Here is a 15,401-nt window from a genome sequence, read left to right on the forward strand (position 1 = left end):
AGATTGCATGAATTTACACACCTATAGCAGCATACAAAATATCTCTTCACACCCTCTCTAACACTGCACCTCAAGAAACATTTCAGTTTTTGATAAGCTAATAGGTTTTTTTTAAGTGTCTCATGATTATCTTCACTTGCAGTTTTAAAATCTAGGAGTCTTCTCAGGTGCCCCCAGACATCCCCAGTTTCCAACGAATCTCATACTTATATTCTTTACCTGTTTTTCCAACTAGTTTTTTCCCTTATTAATTTCTGAAAGCTTTTTAGACATTAAGGAAATTAGGTTTTTGTCATTTGTGTTCTACTGTTTTCCCTCCAACTTTGTTCTTTGTCTTTTTCTTAAATACAAAAGATTTAAATGTAAATAGTCATTTACATAATTTTTCTTTGTCTTTAGTATTTGGAACAGATCTTAAAAGGCCTTCCTCACTCTAAGATTATAGAACATTTTCCTCATTTTTTTAGTCATCTTGTGGTTTTATATTTTTTGCATTTGAAGTCTGATCAACTTGGAATTTATTCTGATGTCAGAATGAGGTGGGGATGCCCAGGCCCATTGTCCCGATGCCACTAACCGAAGGACTTGTTCTCTTCTCCGCTGGCTCGAAAGGCCGCGTCTGTAAACGCCTCGTAGCTTCGAGTCTGTGTCTGGACTCTCTGTGCCTTTCCTGGTCTTTCTACTTCAAGTTCAGTAACGAGTAGTTTTAGTTATTGTGACTTTATCACAATGTCTTTAAATATGCTGTTTGACTCATGTGTCTATTTCAGAATTTCTTTAGCTACCTTTGAGTGTTTATTTACCTGATATTCAGTGTAACTTTGACAAGTTTCAAAAAAATATCTGTTACTTTGATGAGATGGCTTTGGATCAATCAGTTGTTTAGGGAGAACTGACATCTTTATAATACAGAGTCTTCCTATCTAAGAACAAAGTATGTATCTCCATTTATTCTTTAACTTCCCTTAGTGGAGTTTTAAAGTTAAAATTATCCCTCAGCATTCCATTTTTCTCTTGGTGTTAGTATAAGTGTTTTCTTCTATCAAGTTTTCTATCTAGCTATTATTTATTTATGTGAAAACTAATGATTATATATTATAATATATTTTAAATGTACTTGTAATATAGTTTAAATGAATTTATAACATATTTAAAATATATTATAATATGTTTATCTTATAAAAATAAATATTTATAATTAGAATACTTCTAAATTTCAAAATTAAGCATAATTCTGACTTTGGTCTGGGATATTTATATTCTTTTTCTGCTCTAGACTGTCACTTCTAAGTGGATAGATCAAAACACAAAGAAGTCCTTGGTCAAGGGCTCCCTGGAAACACAGCCCACGCCCAGACCTGCCGCTTGGCCTGCAGAAGCCGCCTGCAGACCCCGACCACCCGCCGCGCCGCCCAGCTGGCTCCTGGCGCCAACTCGGGGGTCAGGCGCTCAACCCCACTTCCTCCTCAGGTGGCCTTGTGGGATGATTCCAGCGCAGCTGCGGGGAGATGGGGGGGCCCTGTCTTGAGAGCTTGCTGCCGCTGAGCCCCTGCCTACCACAGTCACGTGGGCTACAGTTCAGTGCGGCCACATCTTCTGATTTTTCAAGGGAAGTCAGAAATTCAGATTTAAAAATTTTTAAACATGGGCTCAAAGTTCTAAAAAGTCCTGTGTGGGCCCAGTGAGCCACATCTGTGGGCTGGATGGTCCTTTGTCTGGCTGGCCGCCAGTCTACCACCTCAGTGGACCGGCGTCTCAGACGTGCCACCTCAGTCTCCACGCACACTGGCTTCTTCTCCATCGAGACGGGCTTGTGCGCAGATGGAAGAACAGGATCTTCTCGTGAGCCGGCTAAAGCCACGCTTCCCATGAACCCTGACCCCTCTGCAGAGCAGTCCCTTCGGGGGTCTCATTTGATCCTCAAGGGCCTCTGAGAGACCGGAACCATTTCACAGACAGAGGAACTGAGGCTCAGAGATGCGTCCAAAGCCAGACAGCAAGGAAGAGGCAGCTCTGGGGTTAGCCCCCGACTATCTGTGTGGCAGGGTGGCCAGCTGTGCAGGCCCTGGGATCCATTTTTAACTTCGCCACGCACTGGCTGCGAATTCCGGCCAGCTCTGTGATTGCCCCAAGGCCTCCGTTTCTTTGTTTACGAAGTGGACCTGCACACAACAGCACCCACCACCCAGGGTTCCTCTGAGGGTAGCAGGAGTTCGCTTAGCAGAGCACCCATTACTCAGTAACTACTCAATAAAGCCAGTTACTATTGTAATGAACTAGTTTGCTTTCCACTTTACCCTCCTCACCACCCCCCACCCCCCATTATGTATAGTTCTTTGAAAACAACAAGAACCAGGATCTAGGGTTGAGGGCCAGCTCCAATTTCTTCCCTCATCCCTTCTATTGAGCAAGTCACTGTGCCTCCCTGAGACTTGATTTCTGCATATATAAAACGCGGGGGGGGGGGGGCGTTAGAGGTCTTGTCATGGACCCTTGTGACACCCAGGGAGAGTACCTTGTGGGATATCACGCTGACTGAGGCTCCCCATGTCCCCATCGCTGCCCCACTGGAGACACTTCCCCACCTGCAGGCTCAGCTGCATGTCAGACGGACAGGACCCTAAGTCGCTCTTGACACTTGACTGATCCCCACATGGTGCCCATACCTGTATACAGGGTCCTGGCTGCTTCTGCCAGAGCCCCAGGAGTGCCATGCTGGCACACCTGCCAGCCCCGGTCTTGGAGCACGGCTGCCCCTGCTTTGTGACCTCGTCTCTTCCTGCCCGTCCCCAGGGTTCTAACTCGAGCACAGCCCTCAGCTTCCCTGATACAACCACAACCTACCTGCATGTCTAAGAATACCTGTCTCAGTCACTAATCACTGAGTCCTGCCTACCAGCCTGCAAGGACATCCTGCTACATCAGGCTGGACCCAGGGGCTCTGGCCTGAGTGCCACCACCAGTCCCCACTGTCCATCTGTACAGATCAGAGACTGCCTCCCACCTGCCAGGTTGGACAGCCTCCAGAGCTGAGTCTGTCCCGGCACTGCTGGAACAGGGAGGGGACTCCATCTGGGCCCTTCCCATCCAGGCCCTTCCCATCCAGCCCCTTCGGCAGCAGCGATCCCAGCAGTGACCAGCCACCATGCAAGGGCTCTGAGAAATAATAATAGTGTCACGCACTGGGGGTTTGCTGGAGCTAGACAAAAGTCTAAGCACCTTGCAGGCATTAACGCATTAACCATTACAATGCTATGGGGTAGGTGCTATTGTCATTCCCACTTTAGAAATAAAAAGCCACTGCCCCTGGTTCTTATATAACTTACTCAAGATTGTACAGCTAGTCAATGGCAACCTCCAACCCAGCAGGGGACCTCCAGGGCCCAGACTCTTTATCTTTCTTTACATGGACAGCTCTAAGGGGCTGGCCCTGGGCCTTCCAGAGAGGCGGCTGCTTTGCATACACCAAGCACCCTCCAGCCCTTCAGGACTCGACCTCTGCTTGGAAATCTGAAATGCCAACGACAATCTGCCAGGAGGCCCACTCATCCTTGAGGCTGGAGCCGACCAGGGCTGCCCGTCTCCAGAGGGGGATAAGTCCCAGACTGTTGGACGCTCAGCCCCACAGACAGAGGATCCTGAAATCATGGGCCGGCCCCCCTTGACACGAGACTTTCCTGCCACGCCCCCCACCCCCCAACACCAGCCCATAGTCCATGTGGCATGTGCTCTCCTCCAGCTTCATCAGAGCCGTGTCTTCATCTACAGCCATGTCTCAATGCAGCCACAACCCCTGGCCCCAGCAGTCTCCTGCTTGACCTGTTCCAGGACCTCATAACCTCGTTAAAACAAAACTGACCGGTCAAGTCCAAAAGCACCAGGAAGCCACTCTTCCCTCCACACAGGCATTCTCAATCTCTCCCCCTCTCTCTCTCCCTGCCACTCAGCCCCCACACCCCAGGGGCCCTCACCTGTCACAAGGGGGTAGGTCTGCGGCCCCGGCACGCTGCTTCCGATATCAGCAGGGGTGGGGCTGGTCAGGTTGGCCTTCATGTCGTCCAGCCCTCCAGCCAGTGAGGCCATGGCTGAATACTCAGGGGTCTGAAAGAGAAAACAAAACAGAGACACCTCAGCACCGAGGCTCCAGAGCACCCCACTCAAGTGCCACCGCCACATTCTGGGCTCAGCCACCTAGCTGGGCTGCCGAGCTGGGGCCAAGGCCTCCAGGGGGCTCATGAACACCCGGGTGCTGCACTGACGATCCTACCCAGGAGAAGGGGTGGGCGGAATTCAGTGCAGCTTCTCGAGAATTCAAACCCAGCTCCTCCGGGGTCTGCAGGCTCCCCTTGCCCAGCCCCAGCCACCAGAGACAACCATCCTCTTCGATGCGGGGAGGGAGACATAAGAGCCTTGTTGCCAAAAAGCTGGAAAGAAAGGTTGCTGATTCTGTGCTCTTAAACCGCAGACACAGAGTCACAGAAACAAGATTAACCGAAACATGAGACATCATCCAATCCAAATCCTCATTTCCTAGATGGGTAGAATGAGGCCCAAGGGGAGGGGGGCTCTGCCTAAGGCCAACAGGGCCGAGTCCCAGTGCAGGGGATGGTTCACCACAACCTCTCACCCCAAATCCAGTACATCAAACACACGGACGGTCTGGCCAGTGTTTGGGGATTCTGGAAGTGTGTAAATACCTGTAGGCTAAACACTGTAAGGTGCATACATCTGTTCACCAAGCCGTACCAACCACGTGCATTTGGCCCGTGAGTCATGCTCCTCCCTTCAAGCCATGTCAGGAGAGCAGAGCTTGCCGTGAATCATTTCCTTGGCATCCAAGCCCCTGCCAGAATGGTCTCCAAAGAAGGCTGCAAAGATGCCACCGGGTCTTCCCATTCAAGGACAGACTGATTTATAAGCATGAGTGACAGGTCTCTTCCTCCTACCCAACCCCCGGACCTATTTTCAGGTAAAGAAAATGTTTGCAAACGCCTAAACCAAAGAATTTAGTTGTGCACGCCTCTGGCGTGGGGAGTTCCTGCCAGGACCCTGGCATCGTCAATGTAAGACACACCCCTGTTTGTCCAGAATTAATATCCTTGGCAGACAGGGACAGGGAAGCAAGCAGTCTTCTGAAAGGAGCCGTAAGCACCTGGGTAGGATGACGAGGGCTGAGCCCCAGGGAGGGAAACCGGAGGGGCCACTAGGTGAGGGGCAGGCAGAGGGGACTCGGACTCAGGCGCACCGCTGGCGCTTTTCCCTGCGAATGAGCTAGAAAGTGCTCCCTGGGCAGCTCAGAGGCCAGCCAGGGAGGATGGCGGCCATGAGTCCTGGAGGTGCTGCGGGCGCAGCCCCTGAGATGGAGTCTCACTGAGGTCCAGAGCTCCTGGCATCCTTCAGCGATCTCCAGCAGAGGCTGATTCTGAAACGCAGAGAGGAGCGCAGGCCTGAAGCCAGCCCAGGTGCCTCTAAGGGAGGAGGACGAGATAGGGACACGCCTCCCCAACATCAGGAATCGCTATGAGGCTGCAGTAATTAAGACAGTGGGGACTGGCACAGGGACAGATAAATAGACCAATGAAACAGAAGCGAGTCCAGAAACTGGTCTGTGCATGTGTAGAACCTGATGTATGAGAGTGGTGCCGTACAAATCAGCACAGGATGGCTCTAATAAACGGTGCAGGGTAACCCATCATCCATTCAGAAACAAGGGGAAAAAAGAAATTAGATCTTAACTTTACACCAGACACAAAAATCAATTCCAGGTGGACTGGAGACCTAACTGTGAAAGGCAAAAGCATCTACTGTGGGCAGCCTGAGTCTGGCCAAATTGGGGACAAGTCTGCCCTTCACGGAAAGGAAACAAGCAGCCCTGGGATACTCACACAGGGTCCTCGGTCACCGTGAGAACAGTAGTGGGTTCCGATCATCCTGCCTCCCTGCTCCAACGCCTCCTCCACCAGGAAGTCTTGCCTGACTACCATTTCCCCAAGAGGTGAGAGTCATGCCTTCTCTCTATTGACCCTGACAAGTGGTGCCAGGACATAACCTTTACAACCATGTCAAGAGCTCACATTTATCAATCATTGATTCTGTGTCAGGAGCTTTATCTGTATTGTCCCATGTAATCCTTATGATCACTTCATGCAGTAGGTTCTATGTTATCCCCACTTTACAGATGAAGAAACTGAGAATTCTATTATAGAGGGGAAATGGCTTGCCCAAATCACACATCTCCAGGTGCCAGAGCCAGGATTCAAACCCAGGTCCATCTGACTTTATAGTCTTGATAATTGCCCTAATTATTTTCATACCACAGTATGCCCTGACCCATTAACAGACATGAAATCAGTTTGCTAGTACCAACATTTTAAAAAATGACATTAGAATAGACTAGAAAATATCCAAGGGTCTCATGTATAGAAAGAATAAGTTCTGTTTGTGAATCTTGGCTTCACATAGAAGTGGTTATCTGTGTACTACGTGGAGATGAAAATATAATCTTGCTATGGGCTACAGCCAGCAAAATCTTCATTCCATGCCATAGGGACCTATTGGGAAAAGGCCTCTGCCTCGACTTCATAGAATAGTCCGCACACATAGAATGGGACTTGGTCAGGGTGTCAGCCTCCCAGCTTGCAAAGATGAAACTTGGAAGTCAGGCTTGCCAGAAGCAGTTCTTTCAGTTCATTGCCATGTGCAAAGATGGGGAGGTCAAAATGCCTTTGATAAGGTTCTCTTCCCAGATGCCGTCTCCTGGAGTTTCCGGGATTCTGGGATCCCTCCTCCCTGTGTTTCCCAGTGTCCGAGGCCTCATGGAGGCCTGAGCACAGTGGCGGCTCAGCGATTATTGAGCCTGTCTTGTGTGCAACATGGCAGGTGAAGGCCAGACATGTGCTTTGGCCTTCATGCACAGACCCCAAGGGAAAAGACACGAGGTCCCAGAAGCTCCATCCAAGAGGGATAAGCGCACAAGCCATGAATTTAGACGGGGCAGGAAGAAGTCAGGAAAGGTTTCTTGGGGCAGGCTGCATTTGACCCGAGTCTGAGCAATCCCCGACCCCCAAGGTTGAGAAGAGCTGCAAGAAGGTTCCGAGATAAGGGGACAGGAGTGACCCAGCAGCAGGGCCTATGCCAACAGCTGGAGAAGGCAGAAGTGGAAGAGGTGAAGGTGGAAAGGTCAGTAAGTTGGGATTCTGCTGTGAGGAGCTCACACAGTGAACATGGGGATGAACAGTGGATGAGTGACCCTTTGGAGGGCCAGGTAGCATCTCAGCCCAGAGTTGGCATCCCTGCACCCCTCCCCACCCCACTGCCACGCCTCTTCCTCCCTAGACTCCAGTCTGCACAGCTGAGTCTGCAAGAGAAAGCTGCCACTTCCCACCTCCCCACCAAAAAAAGGAGAGTCATCCTGGATTTGAGAAAATTATAAGAGGGTGGCCAGTGGAGGCACCCTGCCTCTTAATTTCTTTAATGTCCACATAGAAAGGGCTTTTTGTTATTGGATTTTGTTTTTGTCAACAAATTCATCATCAAAGTTTGTCCAGTCACTTCAACGGTTGAGTTTGGATCATCTTTTCAAAATGCAAAATCTTCAACTTGCATTTCACATGAGGTGGAAGGTCCAAAAGTCCAGGGCCGAACCACCCCTGGCTGCCAAAAGGTAAAGTGAACTTTCCCAAAGAGCCAGAGCTCAGGGGGCAACAGGACTTGGGGACCAGCCCTCACTGCCCTTTCCCATCTGTGGCTCCCACCATTTTCGCCCTGCAGGGCTGGCTGGAGCCCAGTCTCGGTTTTGGTGGGACCCCGCAGCTCTTACTCTGCTCCGCATGAGTCGGGGATGCTGTCTGTCACTTAGTCCTGACGTGTGATTATTCCCTAAGTTCTCATCAATGTCTGTCCCTCTGAACTGCCTGTGATTTTCAGGCCACTGCACTCTCCCCAGTATCCTGGGCTCCCTGGCACTCCAGGCACTGTGCTACCTCTGCCCGGAGAGCCCATCTCAAGCGTTCACTGAGTGAACTCCTACCGTGTCCACAAGACCCAGCTCAAATGCCACTTCCTCCATGAAGCCACTCCAGGGCCCCACTGCTACAGAGAAATCATAACGTCCTTGTCTACGCTTCTTCCCTAGCCGACTGCGTTTCGCACAGACCTCCATCACCCCACCATACACAACGTTTGTCTATCTTCCTCTCAGCTGCCTTGAAAGTATGGAATGTGAAACACCCCTAAGTGCTGCTGAATGAATGAAAGTATAGTCCATCGGCGTGATGTTAGCCGCAACCTTCAAAAATTAACTGGGGCGTACTCCCACAACAGCTCCAAGTGACACACTAACCTTCTGCCTCTACTTCTCATCAAGTCAGGTGACCAGAAAACAATGTCCCTTGTAGGGCATTAGTTAAAGCCCCAGGAGAAATGTCTTCTCTGGTCTGTGATGGAATGACAGGCATTCAACACTGGTTAGAGGCAATGAAGAAAACAGCCATACAAAGGAATTTTTTGAACCCCTGGAGACATGGCCATTAGAATATTTGAATTTCATGTCAATCCCTCCTATAATTCATTACCAGGAAACACTTTTTTGTCCTGATGAATGGTTAATTTGTCTCTGATTGAACAAGAGGAACATTGGAAACCACTACATATCCCTCTTTTGCTTTGGCTGCCAGGAAGCTCAGTTGAATTCAGTGTGCCATTGCCACAACTACATCTTTGCTGACACCTGGGGCAATGATCTTCCCTTTTCCTCTGCATAATTTCTTAACTTTTTTCCACCTTAACTAACTTAGATACCTGTGGTTGTTTATTTTGCAAGACAACTCAAGTCCTTCGTGAGAGCAGAGGCTGGGAAACGTGGAAAGAATGACAGAAAAAGAAAGAGGAAGAAGGATCAGAAGAGTGAATGAAAAGAGACAGCATGGCTGGTGCCTCTTTTTCTGGTTATAGAAAGCCAAGGGCTTGAGCAGTGGGGTGCAGAGACCCCAGGAATTCACATGGGCACGCAGGTGTGTGCTGGTGCACCCGTGCACTCGTGAACACAGCCCCTTCTCCCCACCCCTGGCCACCCACAGTCACAGGCAATAGCTGTGCTCCAGTTCCGACTTCTCTGAGCTCTTGGAGTTCTTTCTTAGGATGTCATTTTGGGCTTTTGCTCCCTTCCCATCAGGGTCCCCTGTTGTTGTCCTTGACTGTGACCCAGGAAGAGAAACTGAGGTCAGCAGTTCACAGACTGTCCACTCCAATGCAACCAGTTGGATAAAAGTTCTCTGCCTACTGCCACAGATTCCTGTGAGACCTCCAGGTTAAGAACACCACGCCCTCCTCATGGACACCATGCTCCAGATGTCTGAGCTAGCAAGATACTCAGGGTCATCTTTCCCAACCAGGGGAAACTGAGGTAAATGGACTTCCTTAGCTCGATTTTATCTGTTGCATTTAGATCCTTTGACCCCATGGTGGAAAGAACAGTAAACCAGGAGCAATAACATGGGGTCCTCGCCTCAGCTCCAAGTCTTCGTCACCTGTGTGACCTCAGGCAAGCCAGCTGAGCTCTCTGAGCCTAGTTTTCCTCATTAATAAAATGAGATTCAAGTCTAGCCCCTCGCTACCTGCTGCCAGGGTGATTGTGAGCATCTGAAGGCAAAAGAGAAGGGTGGCACTTTGGAAACTAAGCGGCATTAAGGGTTAAGGAATCCTAGAAAGGACTCAAGGAGGCGCGTGCCCCAGGAGAGTGTATGCTGGATGTCATGTGGGTCCCTAGGAGATTACCTGGAAAAGGACTGCCTGGGGCTGCACCAAGTACTGTCTCCTCAGCACGGGGCACCACTGCCATAGCATGGAGGAGAGAAGAAACACAGACACGTGAGAAGAAGGGCAGCACGAAGCGGGGCAGCACGGGGGCGAGGCTGCAGGGCTGGCTGCCTCAGGCGGCCACCTTGGGCCACGAGGCTTCCCCATCACCTCCTGAGCTCCTTCAGGCCCACTGCTGGGCCTCAGGTGGCCTCGGGAGCCGGGCCAGAGCCCGGCCAACCACTCCCATCCTGAGGGACCAGACACCTGCCTGCCTACACACCTACCCAGAGGAAGATGAAAGCTGGAGTGTGACAGGCGCGTCCCCAGGGCCTGGCCTGATGACCTCAGACTGAGAGGGCAGAGCATCTGGATGCCTGAGGCAGCCAGGGGGCGACAGGGCTCTGTGGGCAGGGTTCTCCCTTGGCTGACCTCTGCCTCCCCATCTGTCTGAGGACTTACACTTGATCTCTAGGTCTCCCGCCACCCCTGCTGCTCTCTGCCTCTACAGCTGGCCGCATGACACAGCAGAGATTCCCTCTGGAACGGATGAATACCAGGGCACGAAAAGAGAGCTGGAGGAGGTCTTATAGGTTAGAGAAGACTCAGAGACACATCAGTGAATTACAATGTGGACCCTGATTCCAACAAACAAACTGGAAAAAACACAAACATAAAGAATATATATTATGGTATAGCCCTGGCTGGTGTGGCTCACTGGATTTGGTTCGCAGTGCCAGCCTGCAAACCAAAGGGTCACTGGTTCGATTCCCAGTCAGGGCACATGCCTGGGTTGTGGGCCAGGTCCCCAGTGCGGGCCATGTGAGAGGCAACCACACATTGATGTTTCTCTCCCTCTCTGTCTCCTTCCTTTCCCCTCTCTCTAAAAATAAATAAACAAAATCTTTAAAAAATACATTATGGTATAATGAAACATTTGGAAATACAACATTGATTAGGTATTCAAGGACATTATAGAATTTGATAACTTGTGAGGAACAATCATGGTATCACGTTTCTGCTTTTTAAGGCCTTCTCTTGTAAAGAGTCATTCTGAAATATCCACAGATGAATCACTCCGATGTCTGGCGCTGGCTTCACAATAAAGTGGTGTGACCAAAATGCAGGCTGTCTATGCAACGGAATACTAGTCAACAATAAAAAGGAACACAGCACTGAGGCAAGTTACGTCTCAGATGAACCACAACAGCACGCTAAGTGAAAGGAGCCGGATGGACACGGGGTGTCCACACTGGGAAATCTGCAGACAGGAAGCAGGGCGGGGTGGGCTGCAGCTGGGCGGCGGGGGCAGGGGTCCACACTGCACCCACACGAGGGGTCTTCGTGGAGGGACGGAACCGTTCCAGCACTAGACCGTGGTGCTGGTGCTGCTGTAGGTCACTAAAAGCCACTGGCCGGTGTGCTTCAAATGAGTGAATTTTATGGTATAAAAATTGTACTCCAATAAAGCTGTTAAAATGAAAGTGGAGTGTGGGCAGCGCAGGGGTGTCGATGGAACAAGAGTGGGGTGAGTCGGGAATCGCCAGGTCTAGGTGAGGGTGCTCAGCAGGTGGGTAGGCTATTCCATCTGCTTCTGAAATTCTCCATAGTTAAAGTGAAAAAAAAAAACAAAACCCAAACAGCCTGTGTTTGACTCACAGCACCACGTGCTGGCGCCCATCGGCTGTCCGACAAGCACCTGTGGAACAACGAGAGGACCCAAGAGGCTGAGGACAGCCAGGCATTTGCTCTTTTCAAGGCCATTATCCCTCCATCTTCAGGGACTCCACGGTTCCAGACACGAGGAGCGTCAGGTCTCTCGTCTGCCCAGCACTTTCCAGGCTGCAAAGCCCTTGCCAGGCCATTAGATCCTTGGGGGCCCTGGGGTGAAGGCAGACGCAGAGGCAGGGCTGGGGGCAGGGCCCAGGTGTGCCAGCCCCGAGCTCAGTGCCAGGCCATTGCACCGGAAGTGAATCTGGAGATGTCTTCGCTGCCAGCCCCGAGGGGAAAGCTCACTTAGGGTGGGAGGTTGGAACGTCCTCTCTGGGAAGCTCCCTTGCCACAGACCGAATTCTACTCCTCCGGCTAGGGAAAGAGCTCTGAATATAAAGTAAGAAGGAGGAAGGTTCCACGCTGTTCAGGCCTGGGTACACAAAAACTGCACCTGCAAAGCATAGGTTAGGGAATAGTTCTGTCTTGATTACAGTGGGTGATACTGATCGGCAGGGAGCCTGGAGACCTGGGCAGACGTCACCCCTCTCTAGGCCTTGGCGACACCGTCTGTCAGATGAGGGAGATGGACCAGAACTGTCAGGGCCCTTCTGGGTCTGAGGCCTCACCGGGGACTGTGCCCTGCCCAGGTGGAGACCATGCCCAGGTGGGAACCCCACCGTATGGAATGGGTTTCTGCCTGATGTGGCTGAGGCTGCCTTAGACTACACTCCGTGGCTGGTGGAGATGTTGTCCGTGTTCCCCAGGCCCCCGAATACAGGCTCCTGCAGCCGTCGGGGGGGAGGAGAGAACTGAGGAAGCCCACCAGCCCTGGGGCCAGGAGGACAGGGGTCAAGTCTGACACGGCCAAGTGCACGCTCCATGGAGCTAGGCTAGGCACCTCACATTCTGGACTCCTGTTCTCATTTGCAGCAACAGGGTACATGGCCTACCTCACCAAGGCGTGGGAAGGCATAGAGGAGCCGATAAGAATGTCAGTCCCCATTTTTTGAGTTCTTGGGGCCAGACATATAAATAAACACTTTTCAGATACTGAAAAGGGCAACAGGAGGGGTCCTGTGGTGATGGAGCCACTCTGTATCATGAGTCTATCACCGCCAATACTCAGTGTGAACTTGTACTATAATTTTGCAGGATGTTATCATTGGGGGAAGCTGGATAAGTGTATACAGGATCCCTCCATATTATTTCTTACAGCCGCATGTGAATCTACAAAGATCTCAAAGTTAGGTTTAATTTTTAAAAAGAATAAAAATCAAAAAAACGAGGTTCCCCCCCATAAAAACTAATAAAGATTAATTAAACTTAAATAAAAATGTTTGCTGAAGGAGGGACTATGTATGATATTTGCAAAAGTACTCCATAATCTACAAAGCGCTGCTGTTAGTATTAACTGGCCAGGAGAGTGGGGGGGACTGCTAAAGATTTTGAATGGCCTTCTACTTCCAGGAAGCCTTCCCTGATTTCTTCTCTTCTGTGTACCTAGAACACCAAAGTGGACAAATCTCTACCACTGCATTTAGCATCCTACATTGTACACTTAATTGTTTAGGGCCCTCATCCCCCAACTTGAGTATGAACTTCATGAGGGTGGGGCTGTGCCTCCCTCATCTTTGTGACAACCACTCCTGGCTCAGTGCCCAGCACCAAACAGATGTAACATAAATGCCTGTGGAACCAAATGCACTGGGACAGGTACGATGGCCTGGCTTTGCCAACGGCACCAGAGGTGCTTCCCAGGGTCACTGAGAGGACAAGTGACATCAAGGTGCTTTTATTCATCTGAAGGGACCACAAGTGTAAAGGACAGAGCCTCTACTCATTTGGCTACCCAGACCTGTGCATGCCCGGGTCAAAAGGTTTACAGTGGAATCGAGGGGCTTCCAAGGAAGAGATTTGCAAAGTTTACAGCCTGCCAGACACCCTCCCAGCACAGGCCAGACACGCTCCCCAGTGGTGTGGAACAGCAGGGGAAGCCCAGGAGAGGAGACTGAAGTCACACAGTGTGGTTTCTGTGTCGGAGAAAATTTTCCAGTGATGACTAAATAGGAGCCCCAACCCCACTGCGCCCCTACCCTCCCCCCAGCCACTAAGAAAATCTTAGTGAGCCCCAATCTCAGAGTCCAAAGGAGCTCAAGGGTTGTGGAGGCCAATCTTTACATAGGATTGCTTGAATCCCACCAGTGATAGGGAACTCATTACTTCCTGAGGCAGCCGCTCCAGGGCCACACGGCTCTGGCCGTGAGATAGAGCTACTCCGCCTCCCCAGGCCTCTCCATGTGAGTCTCAGCTGTGCTCTCTGGGATCCGGTTCCAACAAACATCCTCCCAAGCCACAAATGTCGGTGCTGTCCCCACCTGAATCCCACGCAAGGGTCTCAGTCCTCCACTCCTCCCTTCTGCACTCCCTCGCTGGGGCATAAAAAACTTGCTTCTGCTTTTCTTGCGGCCTCATCACCTGGCTGACTCTTGCTGTTCTCACAGTTAACGCAGAGCTCACTACAAGTTCATTAGAAATGGAAAGTGATTTTGCATATGATTTTTTTAAGTGTTCCTTTTCTCCCAGCCCTAAGCAATGTGCTATTTGCAAACCAGAATGTTCTGTACTTATAAACCTTCCCTAGCTCCCCACTGCTGTTCGGAAATGTTGACCCGAGGCACATGGGCCCCAGTCCAAACCCCAACCCGCTTTTCCTGCTTCAGCTTGGGTCTGTCTACTCTACTTCCAAACACCGCCTTCTGCTTGAACCGCACCGCACACACACCCTTCCTTGTGCCCCTCCACCCAAAGCCTCTGCTCGCCGTTTTCCCAGCCTCGCCCCAGTCTAAATCCTTGTCCGGTCCAAATGCCATCTCTTCCTGGACACTTTCCTAAGTAAGTCTCTTTGGCTGAAATAAATCATTTCCTTCTCTAAATTCCCATGACATTTCCCCCACTCTCTGTTTAGGACATTTGTCCCATGCTACTTTATTCCAGTCATTGGGCACCACGTCTGCCCTCCCTCTGAGCCAGGGAGGCTCCTGTGGGTAGCATCGCTGCCCGGTTGAAGCCGGCTCCCACCAGCAGGCCTGGGCAGGACCTATGAGACTGAGGCTGGGCCAGGAACAGAGGGGAAGAGCAAAAGGACCCCGGGGCCACCCTGAACCTTGAGAAAACTGCAAGAAGAGCAGGAAGAGAAGGTGGCCCTGGGCCCAGAGCATTGCATTTGTCTTCCCAAATGCAGGAGAAGAAACGGCAAGGCTTGGAGCACAAAGCCCCTCTTCTTGTTGACAAGAGCCGGGATCGCCATGGCTCCCGAATGATAAGATGATGCAGTGGGGGGAAGTCATGTGGGGGAGACGGAGGGGGACTCCCTGACTAGGAGCTCAGGCTCTGCTCAGGCTCTGCCTGCTTGTGTGATGAGCAGCTGCAGATCCTGGTGTGGAGAAGAGGAGGGGGAGTTCCAAACCAAAGCTCTGTCTTGGGCAGCCAGGTTCCACCGGCTTCTTCCAGGCGGTGCATGGTGTGGCCTGGCCGTGCCATCCTGCCACAGGGCTAGGAAGAGAGAAGGGTAGAGAGATCCACCCCGCTAAAGGAGTGCAGGCCTCTTGGCTACCAAGGGGACTGCATGGGGACATGCAAAGGGACCCTCCCAAGCTGATAAGAGAGTATAGGGGGCATCCCAGGATGCTCACAGTTCACTTTCTTTTGAACAGACTCCCCAGTAAGGGAGCACAGAAGGTTATCCTGGGGGGTTGTACATGAAAAGCCTTCCCTCCGTTCTGTAAGATCGGTAGGGTGGGGGCAGAGAGGTGGGCCTGACTGGCCCTCGCCACCACCCAGCCTGCTGCTGCTGAGTCGCAGCACACATGTATTCTGTCTGTCTGTCTCCCTCT

General features: G+C 51.1%; 1 protein-coding gene across 3 annotated transcripts in view; it reads right to left on the bottom strand.

Annotated features, from left to right (window-relative positions):
* PAX5 (paired box 5) overlaps positions 1 to 15,401 on the bottom strand; it is a 169,893-nt gene that overhangs the window by 68,787 nt on the left and 85,705 nt on the right. For all 3 annotated transcript variants that reach the window (XM_045840506.1, XM_045840507.1, XM_045840505.1), the window contains exon 7: positions 3,972 to 4,101. In XM_045840506.1, coding sequence (XP_045696462.1) covers positions 3,972 to 4,101 — 130 coding nt within the window. The remainder of the gene's footprint in view (positions 1 to 3,971; positions 4,102 to 15,401) is intronic.

Source organism: Phyllostomus hastatus, unplaced genomic scaffold (assembly GCF_019186645.2).
Source record: "Phyllostomus hastatus isolate PE091 unplaced genomic scaffold, TTU_PhHast_1.1 phas_contig_34, whole genome shotgun sequence".
NCBI lineage: Eukaryota > Metazoa > Chordata > Mammalia > Chiroptera > Phyllostomidae > Phyllostomus > Phyllostomus hastatus.